The sequence below is a fragment of the Scyliorhinus canicula genome, chromosome 6 (assembly GCF_902713615.1).
Source record: "Scyliorhinus canicula chromosome 6, sScyCan1.1, whole genome shotgun sequence".
NCBI classification, from domain to species: domain Eukaryota; kingdom Metazoa; phylum Chordata; class Chondrichthyes; order Carcharhiniformes; family Scyliorhinidae; genus Scyliorhinus; species Scyliorhinus canicula.
The window spans coordinates 75,141,536-75,164,141 of record NC_052151.1 but is presented as its reverse complement, the minus strand read 5'-3'; the positions used below and the strand labels follow the sequence as shown (position 1 = coordinate 75,164,141).

The following is a 22,606-nucleotide window of genomic DNA, read 5'->3' as shown; positions in this document are numbered from 1 at the left end:
TCCCATCAGATTGTAAAAGATTTAGTGGGAAACAGTGATCACCTGGAATCATTGAATTCCAGGTTAAGACCATAAGACATAGGAGTGGAAGTAAGGCCATTCGGCCCATCGAGTCCACTCCGCCATTCAATCATGGCTGATGAGCATTTCAACTCCACCTACCAGCATTCTCCCCGTAGCCCTTAATTCCTTGCGACATCAAGAATTTATCTATCTCTGCCTTGAAGCCATTTAGCGTCCCGGCCTCCACTGCACTCCGCGGCAATGAATTCCACAGGCCCACCACTCTCTGGCTGAAGAAATGTCTCCGCATTTCTGTTCTGAATTTACCCCCTCTAATTTTAAGGCTGTGCCCACGGGTCCTCGTCTCCTCGCCTAACGGAAACAGTTTCTTTGCGTCCACCCTTTCTAAGCCATGTATTATCTTGTAAGTTTCTATTAGATCTCCCCTTAACCTTCTAAACTCCAATGAATACAATCCCAGGATCCTCAGCCGTTCATATGTTAGACCCGCCATTCCAGGGATCATCCGTGTGAATCTCCGCTGGACACGCTCCAGTGCCAGTATGTCCTTCCTGAGATGTGGGGCCCAAAACTGGACACAGTACTCCAAATGGGGCCCAACCAGAGCCTTATAAAGGCTCAGTAGCACATCGCTGCTTTTATATTCCAACCCTCGAGATAAATGACAACATTGCATTCGCTTTCTTAATCACAGATTCAATCTGCATGTTTACCTTTAGGGAATCCTCGACTAGCACTCCCAGATCCCTTTGTACTTTGGCATTATGAATTTTCTCACCGTTTAGAAAGTAGTCTATACTTGGATTCTTTTTTCCAAAGTGCAAGACCTCACATTTTCTCACGTTGAATTGCATCAGCCATTTCCTGCACCACTCTCCCAAACTGTCTAGATCCTTCTGCAGCCTCCCCACTTCCTCAGCCTAATTTAAATTTGAGTTTAAATCAGTTAAATTTGAAAGTGACATACAATCTGAAGAGGGCAGAGAGAAAACTGGGAATTACAGGCCAGCTTGGTTGGAAAAATGCCGGAATCTATTCAAGAATTAAAAATGCACTTAGAAAAACATACATTGTATGATTAGAACAAATCAAGATGGTTTTATTAAAGGGAAATACGGTTTAACAAATTTGTAGAGGTTTTTTGAGGATGTAACTAGTAGGCTAGATAAAGGCAAACCAGTAGATACAGTATACTTGGATTTCCAAAAGGATTTTGACAGGTTAATAGGCAAGAGAAGTCTGCATAGAGTTGGAGGTAATATGTAGAGCAAAGGTTAACGGATAGAAAACAGAAAGTGGGCATACTGGGGACTTAGTGCGCATGTAGCAATAGTGGAACACCACAAGTGTCAGGCTGGGGCCTCAGCTATTTACAATTTATCTTAATTACTTGGATGAAGAGACAGAATGTATCCAAGTTTGCTGGCAATACGAAGCTAGGTGGAAAGGCAAGCTGTGGAGAGGACACAGAAGTTTCACAAGTGTAGTTTTCTTTGATGGTATGACAGTTAAAAGGGAATTATCTTTCACCCTTACATCTGGAATTGAAATTATTGCATTGTATTTCAATGAGTAAATTCCAGAAATGTATTCTTTTTCATTCACTTTTATCACTTATATATTATTTAACTGCAATAATACTATAATGCAACAAATATAACATCCTCTCTGTGATTTTATCCTAACAATTTTAATAGTCCACACCTTGTTTGTATTGCTGGACTCCACTTGATGTTCCTCTGAACGCATATTTAAAACTTAAATGATACTGTGGGCACAGCCTGTGTACTGCCTAAACATTTAAATCATATACAGGTAGCGAAGTGCCAAGGAAGCTTAACGGATCCTCCTTTTTGAATAAAAATGACGCTATACTGAAATTGTGATCCATACATCACAAACCACTGGCATAAGACTTGTGTCTTCCATGTGGTTTCACATTGAATCTTTCAGAATGGTATTAGAAGTTTAATTTTACTGCTAAATGAAAATTGTGTTTAAGTAAACTAAAGTGTACTAATCGGATCAAATAAATTTGCATGTCAAACCGGAAGTGAAGTACAGGATTTCTTTTCCTGATGTACACCTATGATTTTGAAACATTTCCTCAGTAAATCTTCCTCATGTAGTTACTCCCTCAACTTACTTATAAAATTATTTAAGCAAGCTCCATATTAATTTGTACCAGAGGAAATAAGAAATTTAATATGCAGATTTTAAACAAACATGCACAAATGACTACAGATAGTATATAAGTAGAGGTAATAACTCAAAGAGTCAAGATTATTTTTAAGATTTGTTCTTGTGTTTTATGTAAACCAGACCTTTTAAGTAAACATTACTGCTTTATAATCAAATGTTCTTGATTCACTGCTCTCCAGGTGTTGATCCTGTCTACTGTTCATACGATACCTTATTTGCTCATAAATATTGGCAGTAAACAATGGGAAATGTTTAACAAAACCAATTTGAAAAGTTTATTGACAGCAAACTACAGTTAGTGTAAGTTTTATGTTATAATGTTACAACTGAAAGCAAACTGTTTTTACAGTGTGAATAATCTCAGAAGAATGCAATACAAATAAAACCTTTTAAGTACTGAACTATACACAGCACTTGGAAAAAATGTACACCTATATACATATAAACACCTACACAGTTGTCACGTATGCCTCTATAATGAGACAAGCCTCCAAAACTCATGGAATTTCTGATCTGGCAAGGATGCCACATATTTTTTCCCCCTTAATGCTTACGATTATTGGGTGTCCTCGACCTGTAGAAGAAAGGGAAAAAACGGAAATTAATAACATGCAAGACTGCACTTTAATCACTAGCTAAATTGATTGAAAATATAGTTTTTCAAATTAAGAGATTAATCATATAGATAAAACGCTGAAGAGACCAATATGTTGATACCATTTTAACATTACTGGCCTTAATAACTTTACAAAAACTAAAGAGAAATTGTATAAAATGTGTACTACCTTGATCGTGATTTAGACTTGTGTTTGCGGCTTGCCTTCTTACCAGACCTTTGAGATTTTTCCACTGATCTTGAGCGACTGCGTTTTGATTTCTTTGCCTTCTTCTCTCTGCTGTTATCTGGAGAACGTGAGCTGCTCCTTGCGCTAGATTCGGTGTCTGAATGCTTTTTACCATCTTTTGTAGACCCTTTCTTGCTGGACTTGCTATCCTGCCTGGAATATTGCTGTGGCAGTTTACTGGAGCTACTGCGTGAGTAAGTCCGTTCCGATTCCCTTTTTCGCTTCAGCTTACTCTCATCCTGACTGCTAGACTTATTGCTGTCTTTATCCTCTTTCTGCTTATCCTTTCTCGGTTTGTCTTTCTTTTTGTCCTGATCCTTTTCTTTGTCCCTTTTCTTTTCTTCTCTCTTTTTAACTCGCTCTGCACTTCCACTCCTAATTTTTTTCCTGTCCCTGTCTTTACTATTTCCCCTTTGTCTTATTCTACCTCTGCTAGGGCTCCTACGCCTTTCAGGACTCCTACGTCTTTCCTTGCTCCTACTGCGACTGATATGCTTGGCATCACTCTTGCTCCTACTTCTTTGCCTATCTCCACTTCTCCTGTTACGGGACCCACTGCGATGTCTCCGCCTCTCCATTTCCCAACTTCCATTTCTACTGTTTCTCCTAAGTCTATCACGGCTTCTACTTCTCTCCCTTCGGTTCCTGCGGGAATAACTCTGGCTTCTGCTACTACGTCTAGTTTTACGGGAAGGGGATCTGCTACGGCTCCATTTTTTCTTTCTCTTAGGAGAAAAGGAATAGGAAGAGCTACTACTGCTTTCTGTGGTGCTGCTGGAAGTTGAGCTCCTGGATCTACTGCTGCTGCTAGTGGTGCCACTGGTGCTGCTACTCCCACTACTACTGCTGGAGGAACTTCTGTTTCTTGATGCTTGTTCCTTTGAACTTTTCTCACTAGAGCTTTTACTCATTTCTGAGTTGGGTTCAGTTTCACTCTGAGTTCTTTTCTTTTCAGTAACAGTTTCACACTCCTTTTCTTTCCCTTCCTGTTTTACTGCACTGCCACCATGTTCTTTACTCTGTTCCTTAATATCCACTTCCCTGAAAAATTTGCCCTCTTGATGTTTTACATCTGGAAAACAAAAATAAAAATGAACTGAAAGTGATCTCGAGAAGTTATGAATTTTTATGGTAGCTTTATGTCTTAGTAATTTAAAAACAGAATGATGAATGAACATGGAAAACTACAGGTGGAAACAAATATTGCGTGCATTTAGGATTTATCCAATGCCGCCCCCCAATAAAAACCCTTTTCAGGTTTTCAGCCCCACAAAATTCAAAAAGGACAAACCAGCAAATTGTAAGTGCAATTGAGGCAAAATTGCTTGAGCAAGTTTGGACATCCCTGGGTTAAGGGAAAATTACAAAGATTTGCATAAACTGAGTACATTTGAGTGTAAGTTAACCAGTACAGCATCTTCTCAAATCATTCTGCTGCAAAACCTTTCCTTTAAAATTTTTTTTTTTATTTTTTAAAAAGAGTACCCAATTTAGTGGAAATTTAGCGTGGCCAATCCACCTAGCCTGCACATCTTTGGGTTGTGGGGGCGAAACCCACGCAAACGCGGGGAGAATGTGCAAACTCCACGTGCAGAATGACCTAGAGCCGGGATTGAACCTGGGACCTCGGCGCCACGAGGCAGCAGGGCTAACCCACTGCGCCACCCTGCAAAACCTTTCCTATTTGCCATACTCACATCACTCACATGGTAAGATGTTTGAGTAATGCATCGATCCAATTATTCAATTTAGTGTCTTGAGGTGATGAAATTTACATCAACATTTTGCCTGCAGGGACACAGGCTACTAACTGATATTTCTGACTTAACCAGAAAACAATGATTGAAATAAAGGCATATAATATTGGAAGCATACCTATTCATTTTTTTCTTTCAAAATATATGGTGCATCCAACATCTTTGCTCCTATTGTGTTATTTAATTAATCTACCATGGTATTGCTCATGGCCATTATACCTAGTAAAATTACGTATTGACAATGGTGCTTCCAACATCTTTGTTCCTCTTGTATGTACTTTAATTATTCTATCATCGTGCTGATCATGGCCATTATATTTAAAACGCATGCATCTCCATCTAATCACAATTGGTTGCCAGAGGATTTGTTGTTTTGTAAGGATTGGAACATATAATATCAGTATTTAAAAGTTGAAATACAGAATGAGTTGTTAATTTGGACACAGAGTATACTTTGTCAGTTTGCAGCAGGAATATAACAATTTAAATACATTTGATTGATTTAAGCAGAAAGTAAAACTACATAAAAGACTTGTTACATTATTGTGAATTAACTGGAGCTAGTTCTCACTATTGAAGTAAAAAATGCTCACTACAGGAAAAAGTTAGTTGACGGGGTGTACTTTATGTTGAAAGAAAACAGAAAATCTTCATTTGCGAAGAATTGGGGGAAAAAAAGGTTAGGTTGGAATGGCAACAATGAGTGGATTGGATCCGAAATCTAGGTCTAACCCAAATTCCTTTTTGCTTGTTTGCTGAGTTAACACATTTATCTGGTTATCCCATCTCAAACACGTGCAGTTGCCAGGGCTGTGCTTGAACCTGCTAGGCAACTACGCACTGTTGACAGCTGCTAGGGCTGGTTTGACTCATCGCTGGGGTGCAAGCTTAGTTTTGGAGAAAAATATTATTGTTTTGGAAAAAACTGATTCATGTTCCCTCATAACTTTAAAACCCAAGGCAGGTGTTCTTGGCAATATTGTGTCTAATCCAGCGATACGCTAATTTACTGAGCTTGTGGCAAATATTTTACTATGTTGACGAAAATGTGATAGACATGTCTAAAATAGTAAACATTTAAGAAAAACCATGCCATGTAGTATTTAACTAAAAAGAGGCTTTCAATTGGGAAGGTATTGAAAGAATCAATCCTTTACATTTGCAGAGTAAACTAATCTTGTATTCATCAGCTTAATGCTGGGAACCCAAAAAGGAGCTACAATAACCAAAGAGGGGTTGAAGGTTAAATTGCTGATATAAAATGGTTAGGTCTACAGTGTAAGTCTCGAGGCACAATCAGCCCTAATATGAGAGTGGTTCCAATGTTTTGGGTGAGTAACCCACAAGGACCTGTGTGTGTAGTGTTCTGGCATAACAATGAAAAATGAGTCAGACAGGATGAAAGGCTGCTTGGAACCTGGTTGTGTATTTTAGCAACAATGCCAAAACCAACAGAACTGAACCACAAATCAGAAAATAAAGCAAAATGGCAGTCAGTCAGGCTAGGATAGCTCAACAGCGCCAGCTTGTGGCTAACAACCTGCAAAGCTTTACAATACAGAAGTACAAGAGAGACATATTTTAATATTGTGAAATGCTGACAGATGGTATCGGAGGGATTAAGCTGTTCTTGTACCCAAATCACAAAATTAAATGCATGTATAACAAGCAATTCAGCCAAATGATACTTTAGCCTTTATTGCAAGCAATTGGAGCAAAAGATAAGAAAGTCTGCTGTAAAAATGAGAGTCTTTGGTGAGACACGAGTAACTAGCACTATTTTGGTCTCTACATAAGGAAATATATACTTGCCTTAAAACGCTGTGCAACAAAGGTTCACTAAATTCATTGTTGATGAGGGGGATGTCCTATGAGGACAGATTAAATAGTTCTCTCGATTTTAAAAGAATAAAAGATGATTTAATTGAAATGTATAAAATTAGCTTGAGGCTGTTTCCCTCAACTGACACTCTATATAGTCTCAGAATAAGGGATCAGCCAGTGAGGAGTGAGATGGTTCTGAATTTTTAGGAATGTTCTATCCTATAGGGCTGGGGATGCTCAGTCACTAAGCAAATTAAAGATATGGAATTAAGATGGGAAAGTGGAACTGACGTGGAAGATCACCCATAATCTTGAATGATAGAGCAGATTCAAGGTACTATTGATCTACCCTTGCTTTTATTTCTGCATTACATAGCTACTTTAATATTGACAAGTGTACACAAAAATGCTTATGAAAAGGGAAGTTCAAATGTTGAATGGGTGAGTGACACAATATTTTTATTTAGTTAGTTGATCTCCCAAGACAGTGTACATAAAGAATTAAGCTGGAACAAGGGGGCAGGGAGATGGCATGCAAGCATAATTCTGCCCTCTTTTTAAAATCAAATATGCTGTCTTTGTCCTCATCTAATATTTTAGGGATTTCTTTAGTTAAATTTTAAAACATACGTTGAGAAGCTGGGAATTGGTGCTGGTTGCCGAATGGAAGTATCTGTGTAGTAGTCTGAGAAGATGAGAGATAAAACTGAGAAAATATATCATCACTGGCAAGGTGATATGACTACATAACTGCAGGGATGATAAGTTTACAAAGGCAGTTTCAAGTTGACAAAAAAGGTATCAAAATGTCACACAAGGAAGCAAGGTTTTGGAGACACATGTCTGCAAATGGAAATTGTTAAGAATGTGGGTGACTATAAATATTTTTTTTAAAAAAATTTTGGAGTACCCATTGCCTTCACTGTTCCAAAGTTCATGGAGTTGCGAAGAACACCTACACCAGTAAAAATTCTGAATAATGTGCCCGTAGGTCAATCTGGTAAAAATCCTCAGGAGGGGAAACAAAATAGCTAGTGACAGGATGTAGGTAAATATTATTGGAGGGCACCCCATTGACAAGTTGCATACCAAAAACATAACCTCCCCTGAAACAGCAGTCATACCTTCCATTTGTTTCTCCTGCTGTTGTTGAAGTACCAGCTGCAATTCCCTTTCCTTGCGTCTAAAGGCATCCTGTTTTTGTCTGATTCTACGGTGTAGTTCTTCATCATCAGTGTCAGAGGATTCGGAGGCTCTCTCACTTCTCTCATCTTCACTGTCAGAGCCATACCCGCCCAGACCACCTGCACATAAAAACCCCAGTTTCTTTCACACTGGAAAGAACACACTTTCAAGCAGATTTTCAATTTTGTTTATTATGTATGCTCGCTTTCACTTGTCCAAATTCTATGCTGAATTACTGAAACTATTTACATATTTGAATAACAAATTTTAAAATGCCAATTTTAAAATCATTTCTGCAGTATTATTCAAATAAGGTTCAATATAAGCTTTTAGTACTAAGCCATTAACAACAAATTAAATCTGTCTTATCAAAGATTAAATTGAAGACAATTTCACACAATATTTCTCAAAATCAACCCAATATGACTTGGAGGGAAAGCTAAAGTACAGTGATGAGCACTGCACGTTCTGACATTGAGAAACTTTTGTATTTTTATTGACTTAATTGATATTTAAAATATGTTAATGTAGGACACTGCTAATAGCTTGATTCACCAACAGCTGGTTCTGAGCCTTGCAGACCAGGAAGGCCACAGTCTCAATCCTTAGTCTGTATACAATTTGCTGACCTAAATTGCAGCAGTGGACCCTGGAAAATATTTTAGTTAAGTGGGAAGGAAAAAAAAACATGCTTAAGATTTTTGCTCTTCATCATGACCCATAACTCTTCTGAAAAAATACGCGAGTTCAAGGTCAGTCTTATGGATCCATTCTATATTGCTGAAAGGAGACATTTTGCCAAACCCTTTTATCTTGCACTCATCAAAACAAATGCAAGAATGCCAAATTTCAAACAATCACAACAATTTATATTACAGGAGAAAAGGGTGCTGATTGGTTGGTAACTCGACTCGGATTGGCTGAGACATTGCCATGAAGAAAGGACTTCAAAAAAAGTACAAAACGTGAACATTTTGTTTGCAGAGAACAGGTCCCTGCATATGAATGTATGTCACCTGTAGCAACCATTTATGTGCCACATAATTAGTTTGGAGTATCTTAAATTGGTAGTTGGTGCAGCTATTAGTGCACTCCAGATTATTCAGCCCAAAATCCCAAACAAAATTTCTACTGTTGTATGTGATTCAGTGTCTGGGCAACACTTGCTGAACAATTCTGAATGTGTTAATAACTGCAGTAACAACCAATTTAAGTTAATCAGTCAAGCTCCTAACATGGCTCATTTACACACAGGAACTACAAACAAAAGGAATATGTTCAAACATTGCACTTTTTTGAATTTCCTGGGAGCTTGAAGAGTCTATAGTTCCTCGCTACTTTCTCCATGGCCATGTCTCAGCCAGTCAATTTGCCAACCAATCAGCTCCTATTTCTCCAGCAGTATAATCTGTTGTGATCACTTGAAATTTAACACTCTTGTATTTGTTTTGATGTGTGCAAGATGAAAACATTTAGCAACATGTCTCCCTTTTCAGTAATATTAAAGTTCTGAAATACTGAGTGATTGTTTGGACCCATTTTAACAGTAAATTAGGAAACTACAGAAGATGCTGCCAGTCCCTATAGAATTGCACCCAAATACTAATCACCAGCCGGTGGGTATAACTGAAAAAATAAACCACCATTAGCACCAACCACAAGGCAATATTTAGAAATAAAATCATGGGAGTTCTACTTCAATTTCCCATTTGAAATGTTAATTTTTTTCTTCATAGCTTGGATAATCCTTTGTGAAGTTGAGGATTGTTTAAGTTCACCATATACGTGGTGGTTTTTTGGGCCAAAACAATTTCAGTAAAAAAATGGGTTTGTTAAGCAAATTATCTTAAAACATGAAATTGCCATTTAAGACAGTGTACTTAAATGTAGATGAATAGGTTCAGAACTGTTATTGCAGTATTTATTAATTTTCTTATATGAAGTCCGGCCTGTGTTTTACTGGTGCAAGAGGGGCTGGTTTAGCACAGGGCTAAATCGCTGGCTTTGAAAGCAGACCAAGGCAGGCCAGCAGCACAGTTCAATTCCCGTACCAGCCTCCCCAAACAGGTGCCAAAATGTGGCGACTAGGTGCTTTTCACAGTAACTTCATTTGAAGCCTACTTGTGACAATAAGCAATTTTCATTTAATTTCATTTCTATAATTTGATGTGAGCAATAGCTGGGAATCCTAGAGGGGGCAAGTAAATACAAATAACTATGCAGTAAAACATAAGACATTACACTTTGCAATACTGAAAAGTTATTGCATTGGAATCTGTCTTGCCATCATTCTTGGTATTTGCTAAGAAATTGTAAACAATAATCGCTGTAACAAAGTATATATTTTAAAAAATAAAATAGTATTTTTAATATGTGTCAAATTGTTTGCAGGCAAGATGAACCAGAACAAAAAAAAATTAACAATGGAGACAACACATAGCGACTGCTCATTATCGCTGGCAATGAAGCACATGAGGTTTATTGCAGGAACAAATTCTAGACTCATTTTTGGGGACTTAAACACTTCAGTTCTTTCGTAAAGGTTTTTCTGTTTTAACAAATACTTAAAACTATAATCACAAACCAGAAACTGAGTAGTTTCAATTACTTTGTTCCATGAAAACAATGTGTGGCAATGGTACCACTGCATTTATGATTAAAGTGGCACTGCTACTGAAATAAAGAATAAATAAATGTACCAATTAAGGTAAAGATAATTAGTTCCTAACTGCAATAGGTTTATTTGCTTGAATCTGATAACAAATGAGTTTATAATCATTGGGTTCCCACTGATATTATTTACTTCCACCAGTTTCCAGTTGGAAACAGAAAATTGACTTAACATTAAAATAGGCATTAATATATCACTATAACAACTACTTTTGAGAACTGACAGGTTGCACTGTGCAGAGAGGTAAAATTTCAGGCTAGGAAAGAATGAAGCTCTGCAATGTCAGCAAAACAGCTTGGCACTAGTACTATACAAGCAACGCTTTCCATTAGTTTATGTAGTAATCTATAACTGGATGAAAAAACAAAGTGTGAGCTGGAAGTGCATAATTATCACTTGTAGATGGTTGAAAAGTACATGTTAACTGTTAAAATGTACATGGTGATGATTAAAAAGTACATAGGTGCAGCACATGTACAAGCTTAAATTTTGGACAAATCCCCTTTCTCCCATTACCCCTTTTTCTTAAAGGATGCTACTTACCAAGTCCAGTTAGAGAAGCCAGTGCACTGGACTGTGCCAGCTGCTTTGCAGGAGCTTTGTATCACATCAACAACAGGAACAACATGTTAACACTTTTTCAAAGTCATGAGTTGCTATGGCATTGCAAAACTGTACTACTACAGCTGCTTTGCAAGGGAGAGAAGAAACATTATAAACAAAAAGATCCATTCAAGAGCACAGTGCTTCACATAACAGGCATATTTTGTTTACAACTTTATATCACCTAAAGCAAAATCATTTTGCATCTTTTCTTACAATACAACATCAAAGAAGAAACAAAGGATTTGGGTTTTGTATATATTTTATATGGTGAGCCGAAGCAGTCAGCTTTAAAAATAAATCTTGATAATTTTTCCTACATTTCTAATAATAAAACCTGAAAATAGTGAAATGCTGATATATTAAAAAAGAATCGGTGATACATCTCAGAATGCATTCAACAGGAAATATTAATACTGGCTTGGCAGCAAATAAAAAATCTGAAAAGGTAGGCAAATTATATAATTGATTTCAGAATTCATGTTAAACCAACATTATCCCAATTTTTAATTCTTAATTTCAGGTATTAAGTATACCTAGCCAAATAAAGTACACTGCATTTATAATCTAAGGAACACACAGAGTCCAGAGTCTGCTGCAGATATGAGGCTACAAATTGAATTGCTGCTCTAGAGATAGATCACAATAAATGCATACACTATTACCGACCACTGCTACAAGTTGCAATGACCGAAACCAAACAATTATTGATGGATATTAAAGCTTCACTCCTAAATCTGTTATATTCATAATATAGGGAAATATGCAACCCTCATTTCCAGATTACAACTATGAAAAAAATAGAATAAAAATAAATTGCATCAATTCCTGAGCTACCTGGGTTACATATTAGAATAAAACTCTGGAGTAGCAATTTACTAAAGGACCTTTAAAACACACCCTGCTTATTTTTATAATAGTTACCCCAATAACTGTCATAAATATCAAAGATTCCAGATCTTCTTTCTGTGGATATAATTTCTCAAATGCAACTTTATTCTGAAATCCTGTTGGAGGTCATTCCCATTTTGGACAAAAAAATGTCAATTCGCTTCAGCTATTATGAAATTATTTGATTTTTTTTTTAGTGAATTGAAATATTGTGGGAGAAAATAATTAAAGCTTTAACTGAAATAAAATTCATTTTATACAGTAAAATCCCATTCAACCAAACGCTACAGTTCACAGAGCAATCAATTAGTGCTAAACTAGGAACAAGTGTGTTGCAGCTCCCACATGCATCAGGAACTGGAATTGGACTGCCAAACATTTCATACAATACCCTTAGTCAGCAGACTGCAGAGATTTCACTCTATCAGCCCATTTGAACCTACTGTCCATCAGTTCTCAGCTGAACCGCTTTAATTACTGAGACCAACTACAGGGCAAACCTGGATCAGCCATGGAGGTCACCGTCAAAATATAATTGAAGAGCTACGATTTAAAACATCACCATCACCCCCACCTCCCCCCCCAATGAATTCCCCGTGTCATGTCAGACATAAATACTTGTATTTCAGCTATATTTTGAATTGAGTACTTTTATCAAATGATAAAATTATTTTAACACTATCCATTCATCCCTAAGAGAACAAGATGAGTACATGAAGGAGAAAGGTATACAGGGATACATGGGAAATAAGGTGGGAGGAGGCTTGTGTGAATTATAAACACTGGCCAAACACTGTTAGCATAAATTACCCCTTTTTCTGGTGTTTCTCTGCTGTAAATACTATGTTATTTCTACAGAAAGACAGGGATAGTTGAGCAAAAAAAGGCAGTGCACCCTGTTGCAAACTTCCTCTGCACTTTATCAGCAAGATTAAGCTGATTCATCAACTGATGTGCAGACTCACTTGCCCTCGCTTTACTGAATAACCCACCTGAAAGAATCTGGAGGTCTCTTAATTACAACTGCTACTGGATGAAAATGGGTTTTGTGTCTGTGATAGTCTGTCATAGCTACTACATAGCAAAACTTTTCTCTTGGCTGATTTACTTCCATATCCTACAAATATTTGATTTATTGAGGTTTTACTGTACTACCCATTCAAAATTATTTCTCTCTCAAGGAGTGCAAAACCTTTCCCTGTAGTGCGCAAGGAGGGAAATATTAAATTCAAGAGTAGCTTACTTATCCATTTCTCCTTAGGAATAAATGCAATTTTCTTTATGAATGTAAAGACATTTTAAATTTACTGTCAAGCATTTTAATATATCAGAAATTCCAAAATATGTTGTGTCTGAAGGAACTAAAAACGTAGGCCATTTTTACGCTTCTTCAATTTTAATTCTACCAATTATTTATTAATTTTTTGTACCTTTAGTAGCTTTACGGTGAACTTCTCTGGCAACATAATAGATCTCTTCATTTGTTACTTCTAAAAGAACTTCTGTAAGCAGCATCTTCATCATTATCATCTGTAATCAAGAACAGAAAACATTTTATTTGCTTCAACTGGGAAGGGAGACTATAATGGAATTTACGTGCATAAAGTCAAAACCCACTTTTATAACTTTGACCAGTCACTGCAATATAGTATTTTCTTTTACAAGTCATTTTTACAATTGCACCTGGAATCCATTATTAACTTCCACCTCTGTTCATTTGGGTAGAGTCGGGCCCACAGTTTTTTTTTGGGGGGAGAAGAGGAGGTCCGGAGTGGGAGGGGTGTTTCATGTGGTTTGGGGGGCTTTCAAAAATTTAAATTAGAAAAGGTTTTATTTCTTCTAACTCTTTCAGAGTTACTATTGGTATAAAACTACAAGAACCAACCAAGTTAGCAATTTAAATTGCTTTGTCAGATGGTTCCCAGCTCAGTGCAATGGTCCAGAGGACATTAGCACTTCTGGACAATTGCCTCATAAAGCCTTGCCTAGGAACTTGAGGGATTTCCCAGTGTATCTATGACTGTTTCAGTGCAGAGAAATAGAACATTCTGGGACCCACCGTCAGCATCAGGCAATCCCATTTTAAATATGACAGTCATTTGTAGAATAGGATGTCCTCTATAATCATCCCAACAATTTTCATCATCCCCAACAGATATTATTACCAAATGACTATTTATATTATCAGCCTTAGAAACTAAAAGATGATTTTTCTTCATGTTGAAAAGGGATGTATTAATAGTTTTAATTATGCAAGATAATTAATTTGAGAGAAAATGATTGTGGCAAGGGTTGGAAGACGATGTAAAATATATTCAGGTAATCCTCAATAAATATGCTATAAATCAAACCAGAACAGATGCATTACTTGACTTAGTTATGGATAATGATGCAGAGCAATCACGTGATCTAAAATCAAGAAAACATGTTGAAGGCAGTGCCCAAAACATAAAAGGTATAGTTTAAAAAGAATGTCAGGATATTTGACCAACAAAGCAAATTAAGAGGAAGGAAATTCGATCAAAACAGATACGCTAAGTAGATATCACCACAGGAGATTGAAGAGGTACAAATTGTGTATGCTTACTTAAGGGAAAAAAGTATGCAAGATAGGAGTTCCACGTGAGAAACATTAGTTAAACCAGTTAAGATTTAGGTTCATAGCTTTGTATATGCCACTCAAGAAACACCATTAAAAGTCACAGATTGTATACAGCATGGATTCACACAAGTGTTGCCAGGGATGTAAAAATTAGTGAGACTATTTTACAGAAGCAGGGGAGGTTAAGAAATTTAATAGACTTTGAAGGCATAGACATAATGGACCAAATGACCCATTTGTGCTGTAAATGCCTACAGGTGAACAGGACCAATAAAAATGCAGGAAATCTACAAAAAGAGCTTTAAAATGCACAACTGGATGCGCAAAACATTAAAAGAGCAGCACAAGTAGACAAAGCCACAATAAGTGAATTTAAATCTTTGCATTTATACCTTGAGACATTGAACCGGTAATGTTAATTTTGAATAAGACCACAGAATGTCAACAGCTGTAGTATTGAGGACAGTTTTGGGCATCCCATTACGGAAAATATATAAAAACAGAAAAGGTGCAGCAGAGCTTCACTAGCATGCCACTAGGGATAAGAAATAAATTATGAAGAGAGATTTGAGACATCCAAGGCTGGCTCACACTGGACATCAAAAGGTAAGTATCACCTACTCGAGGACTTGATCAGAGAATGCAGATCAAAAGAAATGCAATAGCAGTGACAGAAAAAGCATGAGTGAAGTTGCAGAAAGTCTAACACTTACAATCGATGCAGACATTTGCATGTGAAATATCAGCAGCATTTGAAGAATTTACCAATAGCTTTACAGCTATTGCTTAGTAATGCATCAATTCCTTAATTGTGCAGAAATTATTTTATGTAAAAAGGAAAAATAAATGTAAAACCGCATGTGCATAGGCCTCAAATTCTATTTAGAGTTCTTTGTACTTGAAATGTTCCTTAATATTTGCAGGATTTTGTAAATTCATAATTTTTCCAATTAATTGTTTTCTAATTGTAAACTTTAATTTCAAACCCAAAGCGCAACAAGGTCAACAGATTGACATGCCATCTGATATTCCTTTTCCTCTTCAGTCATTTCTGGTTCACTCTGTTCTTCCTGAGCAACTGGCGAGGGACTTCTGCTTGGTTTCTCATTAATTTTTGTTTCAGTGGTTTCATACTCCTCATCTTCATCATCACTGTCCTAAAATACAGCAAACCGGAACAATAGCAATTGTCAAATTTCAAAATGGAGGTTTGCAAATATCCAATTAACTAAGTTGTTCAATTTTTTTGAAATGCACAATCCCTTTCAAAAGTATATTCTGTAAATATGTACTCACCAAACCAGACAGCCAAACATGAAAACCAACAGGTTCAAAACAAACTTGTGCTTTGCGTTTAGTGTTATATTATCTGAACAAACACAAGTACACACATCTCAACTTCCCCAAGTGTTAATGACCAAGTTACATAAACAGCTGAACACTTAAAATTTATTCTTATGTTCTACAATGATATCTGGCTCAAGTTCTTCTTTTGGAAAGGATAAAAATGATGAGCTGCAAAAATAGCACATCATCCATTCCTTTTGCCCATGCAGATTTTACACACAGAGACTGCAATTCGTGAGGAGATCTGTTAGTAGTTGTTAATGTGAGACAGATTTTTCTGAAAACCTGTGAACATTCTCAAATAGAAAATATGGCTAAAAGCACATCAGTTATTGCACCTTGAGATATGCCATTGTGCATGCACTTACAAATTTGCTTTTGTGAGGCAATCGTGGTCCATCAGTTTCTTCAGGAACTTCTTCTGGATCTTTTTTATTTTTTGATGACTGAGCTCGCTCTTTTTCTAACCTTTCTTTCTCAAGTTTTTTCTGCTTTTCCCTTTCCATCTTCTCCAGTCCCTCACGAATCCAGGCTGGCAACGTTCTGCGTTTCACAGCATCTGCAAAGTCAGATGTTATATATACTGAGAAGAATATTTAACAGCTTATACAATCCTGATCCAAAGATTAACAGACGATCTCAGGTACTCTTAATAACTTGCAAATTAATTAGAATATTCTTATTTTCCATAGATCATAAATGAAAACAATTGACTAAATAACCGTATACAAATTACCATGAAATTTACATCTTCAGTGTTAATGTTGTTAGTAACATCTTTATTAAAATAACAACAGAATACAACAGGATGCATTTTCAGCATTCAGCAACAGCACTGAAAGGTCAGTCATACTGAGCTTATTTTACTCACAATATCATGAACAGTAAATTCATGACCAGTGACATTGCTGCAAGGGAAATTGCATAATACGCAGCTTAATTATTTCCCCAGTTATTGAGGACAACTGAAGGAACACTACAGTAATAAACACTACTTTGTTTCGTCGCCACAAACGAAGAATAGAAATGGCTGAAATTTGGGAAGTGCATTACTAACTTGGGGGCTATTAAACTGTTTGTGGATGAAACAACATAATTGCTACATTTATGGGCCCACGTTAAGTTAGTTTAGGAGGTAGTGTCAATTCACTTGTGGGTGCAAATTCACAGCATAAAGCTACATAAAATGCAGTATGAATGCTAGTCTCACTCAGAGAAGTCAGAAGTATAGCATGTTTGCGATGTGTAAAAGCCACAGTAGTCGATGCTCTGATGGGTTATGAATGCTTTGGGGAGGGGAGCACGGTGGCGCAATGGTGTCTCACGACACCGAGGTCCCAGCTTCGATCTCGGCTCCAGGTCACTGTCCATGTGGAGTTTGCACATTCTCCCCGTGTTTGCGTGGGTTTCACCCCACAACCCAAAGATATGCAGGTTAGGTGGATTGGCCACACTAATTTGCCCCTTAATTGTAAAACATGAATTAGGTACTCTAAATTTTTTACAATGAATGCTTTGGGAAGTTCATTATATTTAACAGGTGCAATACCTGACTTGTAGTATATATTTATAGCTGTTTGTAGTATTGCTGAAAAAAAAGTTATGTCGTTGAAGCTTTTCATCTCTCGTACCTCTCGCTCTCTGGCTGTGGAGGTCAGCCGAGTCAGCAAAAACTGCAGCTGAAGGGGGAACTAGGAAGCTTCTCTGCCAAACTACAGAACAGACTATTTGTCTGAAGTGAACTCTACTGGAATCTCAAGTTCGCACCAGCCGGAATATAATTCCTCACGGATTAAGGACAGTTCCGCATACCTTTCTAAAAAAATACTTCCTTACTTTGAACTCAATTTTCCCTTTTAAACTGTATGAATGTATATGCAAGTGTTTTAACATTTTCTTGCCTTTAATAATTAATAAGCTCACTGGGCGGGATTCTCCGACCCCCCGCCGGGTGGGAGAATCCGCGGGGGGTGTGAATCCCGCCCCGCTGCCGGATTCTCTGGCACCTGTTTTCGGGCAGGGACCACGGTGCGCCGGTCGTGGGACGATGGCTGTGGCCCACCCGGCAATTCTCTGGGCCCCGATGGGCTGAGTGGCCGTTGGTTTCTGGCCAGTCTCGCCGGCGTGGATTGGACATGGTCCTACACGGCGGGACTTGGTTGGTAGGTCAGCTGGTGCAGTCCTCGGGGGGCACGGAGGGCTCTGGCCCCAGGGAGGGCCCCCATGGTGGCCTGGCCCACGATCGGAGCCCACCAATTGCTGGCGAGCCTGTGCCATGGGGTCACTCCTTCCTTCCACGCCGGCCCCTGTAGGGCTCCGCCATAGCCGGCGTGGAGAAGACACCCCCTGCGCATGCGGCAGAATACGCCGGTCGGTATGCACATGTGTTAAACCACGCCGGCGGTTCTGCGCATGCGCTAACTCGCACAGTCCCTTCGGCGCCGGATGGCGTGGTGCCAACCCCTCCGGCGCCGGCCTAGACCCCAGAAGTGCGGAGAATTCCTCAACTTCCGGTTGGCCCGACGCCGGAGTGGTTCACGCCGTTCTTGGCACCGGCATTGGGCCAATTCGCCGATTGCGGTGAACCCCGCCCGCTATCTTTAATTCAAGAAATCCTGGTTAAATAGACTCCGTTCAAAACATAATTGGGAAAAGGAATCCTTTTTAAGTTTAAATCTTGTTGCGACCAGCAGAGGGGGTTGAATAAAGACAGGGAGCAAGTTCATCCCCTTCAACCAGGTTTGTAACAATTTGGGGGCGGACACAGTTGGACGGTGACAAATTGAGGGGTCTCGTCCGGATCAAAAACTTTTTGGAGCACCTCACCTGGGGTGGGTTGTAACATTTGATACGATCTGGCAGTAATTGAGACATATGGCCAGCATATCTGACATCACACTGGCACTCAAATTCACACATATTACTCATTTGGGTGGTAGAGAATGCTTTTTGACTTAATGGCAACACGAGTTGGTGAAAAACAGCACTTGTGTTGTCACTTTTAGACCTGAAAAGTATCCAGTCTACCCTAGATTACTCTGGAGGATAAAGCATCTCAAAATTTGAGCCACAGGTGAAGCTAGCCACTTCACGCTGCTAGAATGTTGCGGCATAGGGGCTGGTTTAGCTCACTGAGCTAAATCACTGGCTTTTAAAGCAGACCAAGCAGACCAGCAGCACGGTTCGATTCCCGTACCAGCCCCCCCGGGCAGGCGCCGGAATGTGGCGACTAGGGGCTTTTCACAGTAACTTCATTGAAGCCTACTCGTGACAATAAGCGATTTTCATTTCATTTCATTCATAGAACATCACTCAGAACAAGGTCTAACGTTAGATTTGATTCCACGATTGGGTAGCATTTGCTGAACAAGCCCAAGTGTTTAAAGAATTACATTACTAATAACCAAGTTGGAATCGCAATATAACTTATTCTTGCTACAAGCTACATATATTAATATGCAGGGACTCTGCAGGCAAAAGGAATATGTCCAGAATTGTACTATTTTGGGCAAACAAAAGCATGGTGGGCAATAGCATCCTGATGCATTTGCCATGGCAACATCTCAACCAATCAAAGCTGACTTGTCAACGAATCAGCATCCCTTTCTCATACAGTACGAATTGTTGCTCCTCTAGAAGCGATGGAATCCCTACAGTGCAGGAGGCCATTCAGCACATCGAATCTGCACCGACTCTCAGAGCATCATACCAAGGCCCACTCCACTGCCCTATCTCTGTAACCCCACCTAACCTGCACATCCCTGGACACCAAGGGACAATTTTATCATGACCAGTCCACCTAATCTGCACATCTTTGGGATGTGGGAGGAAACGCATCAGAATTGGCCATTTTTCTGTCTGCCCTGATGAGTGCAAGGTGAAAAGCTTTGACAGCATCCTTCTTTCAGCAACATTCATGTAGTATTCATATAAACATTTTTAAGTGAGCTATTAGATGGGAGATATATACATGTAGGGAGATCATAAGAGAGAGGAAGTGCTCAGCTGTGAAACAAGTTGGGCTTTTCCCTTTGAAGAAGAAAATAATGAGTAAACTTGATCAGTGCCTTTCAAGCTGGAAAGGGGTTTGATAGGCTGAATGTAGAGAAACAATTTATACTTGTTGAGTCAAGCAAGGGCTGGGTGTTGGAGCACTTAATTAAAGGCTAGCCACCAAGAGATCAAATAAATGAAACGAGGTGAAATGCCTTTACACAGAGATTATTCTTTATAGAGAATCACAAGAAGGTGGAATGCACTGCGACGTGATCCCTACCAAGCATACCAAAAACTATGGGCTGGATACTCTGCAGCACGACACCGAAACCACGCCTGGTGCTGGGGCGGAGAATCCAGTTTGACGCTCAAATTGGGCCCAAATGCCAGTTCGGCGATTCTCCGGGTACCGAAAATCGACGACACCGGGGAGTATGCCGCACCACCGGGGGCCATTGCCAGACGCCCGCTCAGCAATCCTCTGCTCCCGACCGGCCGATTTCCCAATGGCATCAAACGCACCTGCTATTGCCGGTCAGGATGCTCGCGTGGTGCCTGTGGACTCCGTCTGCGGGCCGCCCCGGTCGGGGGGGGAGGATCGGAGACCGGGGGGGGGGGGGATTTATCGTGCGAGGTTTGAGGGTCAGGGGGTCTCTTTCTTTGGTCTGGCTCCGCGGTCAGAGTCCGACATGGAGCACACCTGCAGCAAAAACTGAGAGATTCACTCCGTGATCAGGGATTCACCCTGCTAGCCCCCTGCAGGGCTATGAATTCGTTCCACTTTTTTGCAGGAATTTCAGGAGTAAAGCTCCACCGTTTTGACGCCGGCTTGCGGGACGTAGTTTCAATAATGGAGAATCCAGCCCTATTTGTTTGACACTTGATGCAAACGAATAGGGAATAGAGACATACGGGAGTAGCAAAAATCAGTTTGCGGTGAAAAGGCCGGTGTAGTACATAAATACAAAGAACAGTTTGCTCAAACAGTCTTCTGTGTGTTATAGAACAGGTTGGACATAGTCATGGATATTTTCATCACAAGACCTGCTTCCAATGCTGACCGGTCTAACAGTCTGCCAACTCTAATATTTTTATAATTAATTAACAAACATGTTCAAAGAAAATGGAAATCATTCATTCCCCTTTCCCAGGCTGCCTGCAGCAGTAGGCAGAAAATTAATCTAAATTTGTGGAGACCCGAGGACATCCTGGAGGGTAGGGTGTTTTTTTCTTGTGTGCACTTTTTAAGCAAATTGTGTTGCACTTGCAACTGATTGGTTCAAACCTTCCAATTATGAGGAAGTTAAGAACATACATTAACGACCATGAAGTTCCAAAGGTGGGCAGACAGAATACAGCTATCAATAACAAGAAGTGAAGCCAATGGTATTTTTGATCCGTATGCTGGTGTCTCACTATGTCGATCAACTTAATACTGAAATTTATAACATTAAACACATAAAAAGATTAAAAATACCAAGCAGCAAGCATTTTGAGATTGCAATATCTCTAGCAAATGTTTTCTGTTGAAAGCTGTGGCTGAGTTCAGGAAGGTATTCAGAGATAGTACTCTTACTGTTAAATGATCGAAAAGGCGCTGGACTACAATCCCCCAAAATCCATCAACAATAATATTGCAAAATCAGAGACCAAGAAATTATAGCACAGATATCCCATAATCTCGATATCTTCAATCATGCAAATACCTGCAACAAGGTTACAATACAGCCAAGAGGTTTAATAGAAACCGGCTATATAATTAATTTCAATAGTAACAAGAATGAATTGTTCAATTACCCCCCTACTGAAATAAAGACAAATGCTTCACACAAAGGTACAAACTGGCAGAAAATACAACTCACCAAGTGCAGGAGGGTCTTGTTTTACTGATATGGGTGAGCGTGGGCGATCTCTGTAAGAGGTCCTATCTCTACGATTAGGTGGCGGCCCAGGTTGCCAATAAGGTGGATGAAATCCCCCAGGAGGGCCAAAAGCTGCTCCATGCTGTAGGTGTAAAATATTGCGTACTTATCGCATGAGCTAATTCATACATCTTAATCTCCCATTGAATGTACCAACTTTTTTTACACAGCTAACCCAACCCAAGTGTGCTGAGCTGAGAAGGTCTCTGCAGAAGTATTTGATATTTTGGTGTCCAAACCTCAATCCTGACCTGAATACCCAAATGGACCCACCACCACCAATGTTTCAGCTGGTCTTAACAATTGGAAAGGTTCATGCATTGGAATTCTGATTCGCTGTCAATTCCTGCCTCTGAAAAATATCATCTGGAAAGTTGGCTGCAAGGCTGGGACCTAGTATACTTGCTGCCGGACTAATGCCAGTAGACACCTGTTGAAGTTATGGCAGATATTCACGAAAAAGTAACAAAAATCAACCAATGATTAAAATGTATTTTTAAGATATACTGTGAATTAAATAAACTTTTGCTTTCAAAATCATACTGCACATGGATGACTTCTAAGACGATCCATTAAAGCCTAATGTGAATTCTAGAAACGGAACCTAAAGCGAAAAATAAATTTGCAGTATATATCATGGATGAAAGAGCCTCAGAATAAAGAGCTGCTAAACAAGTGTTCAATGACAAGATGCTGAACAAAATGAGGTTCCTTGTGTATTGTATGCTGATGACAAC

The 22,606-nt window shown here is 39.0% G+C and overlaps 1 protein-coding gene across 3 annotated transcripts in view; it reads right to left on the bottom strand.

The window, feature by feature from the left end:
• Positions 1-2,473: 2,473 nt before the first annotated feature.
• Positions 2,474-22,606, bottom strand: part of pnisr (PNN-interacting serine/arginine-rich protein) — a 39,040-nt gene continuing 18,907 nt past the window's right edge. Inside the window, exons 5-12 of one of the 3 annotated variants that reach the window (XM_038799532.1) lie at positions 21,810-21,951; positions 16,320-16,510; positions 15,624-15,761; positions 13,433-13,532; positions 11,052-11,105; positions 7,777-7,956; positions 3,012-4,143; positions 2,474-2,800 (exon numbers count right to left, since the gene is read on the bottom strand). In XM_038799532.1, the coding sequence (XP_038655460.1) occupies positions 2,770-2,800; positions 3,012-4,143; positions 7,777-7,956; positions 11,052-11,105; positions 13,433-13,532; positions 15,624-15,761; positions 16,320-16,510; positions 21,810-21,951 (1,968 nt within the window). In that variant the 3' untranslated portion in view covers positions 2,474-2,769. Of the gene's footprint in view, positions 2,801-3,011; positions 4,144-7,776; positions 7,957-11,051; positions 11,195-13,432; positions 13,533-15,623; positions 15,762-16,319; positions 16,511-21,809; positions 21,952-22,606 lie in introns of those variants that run through there. The other 2 variants (XR_005460946.1, XR_005460947.1) reach the window with 2 other exon arrangements.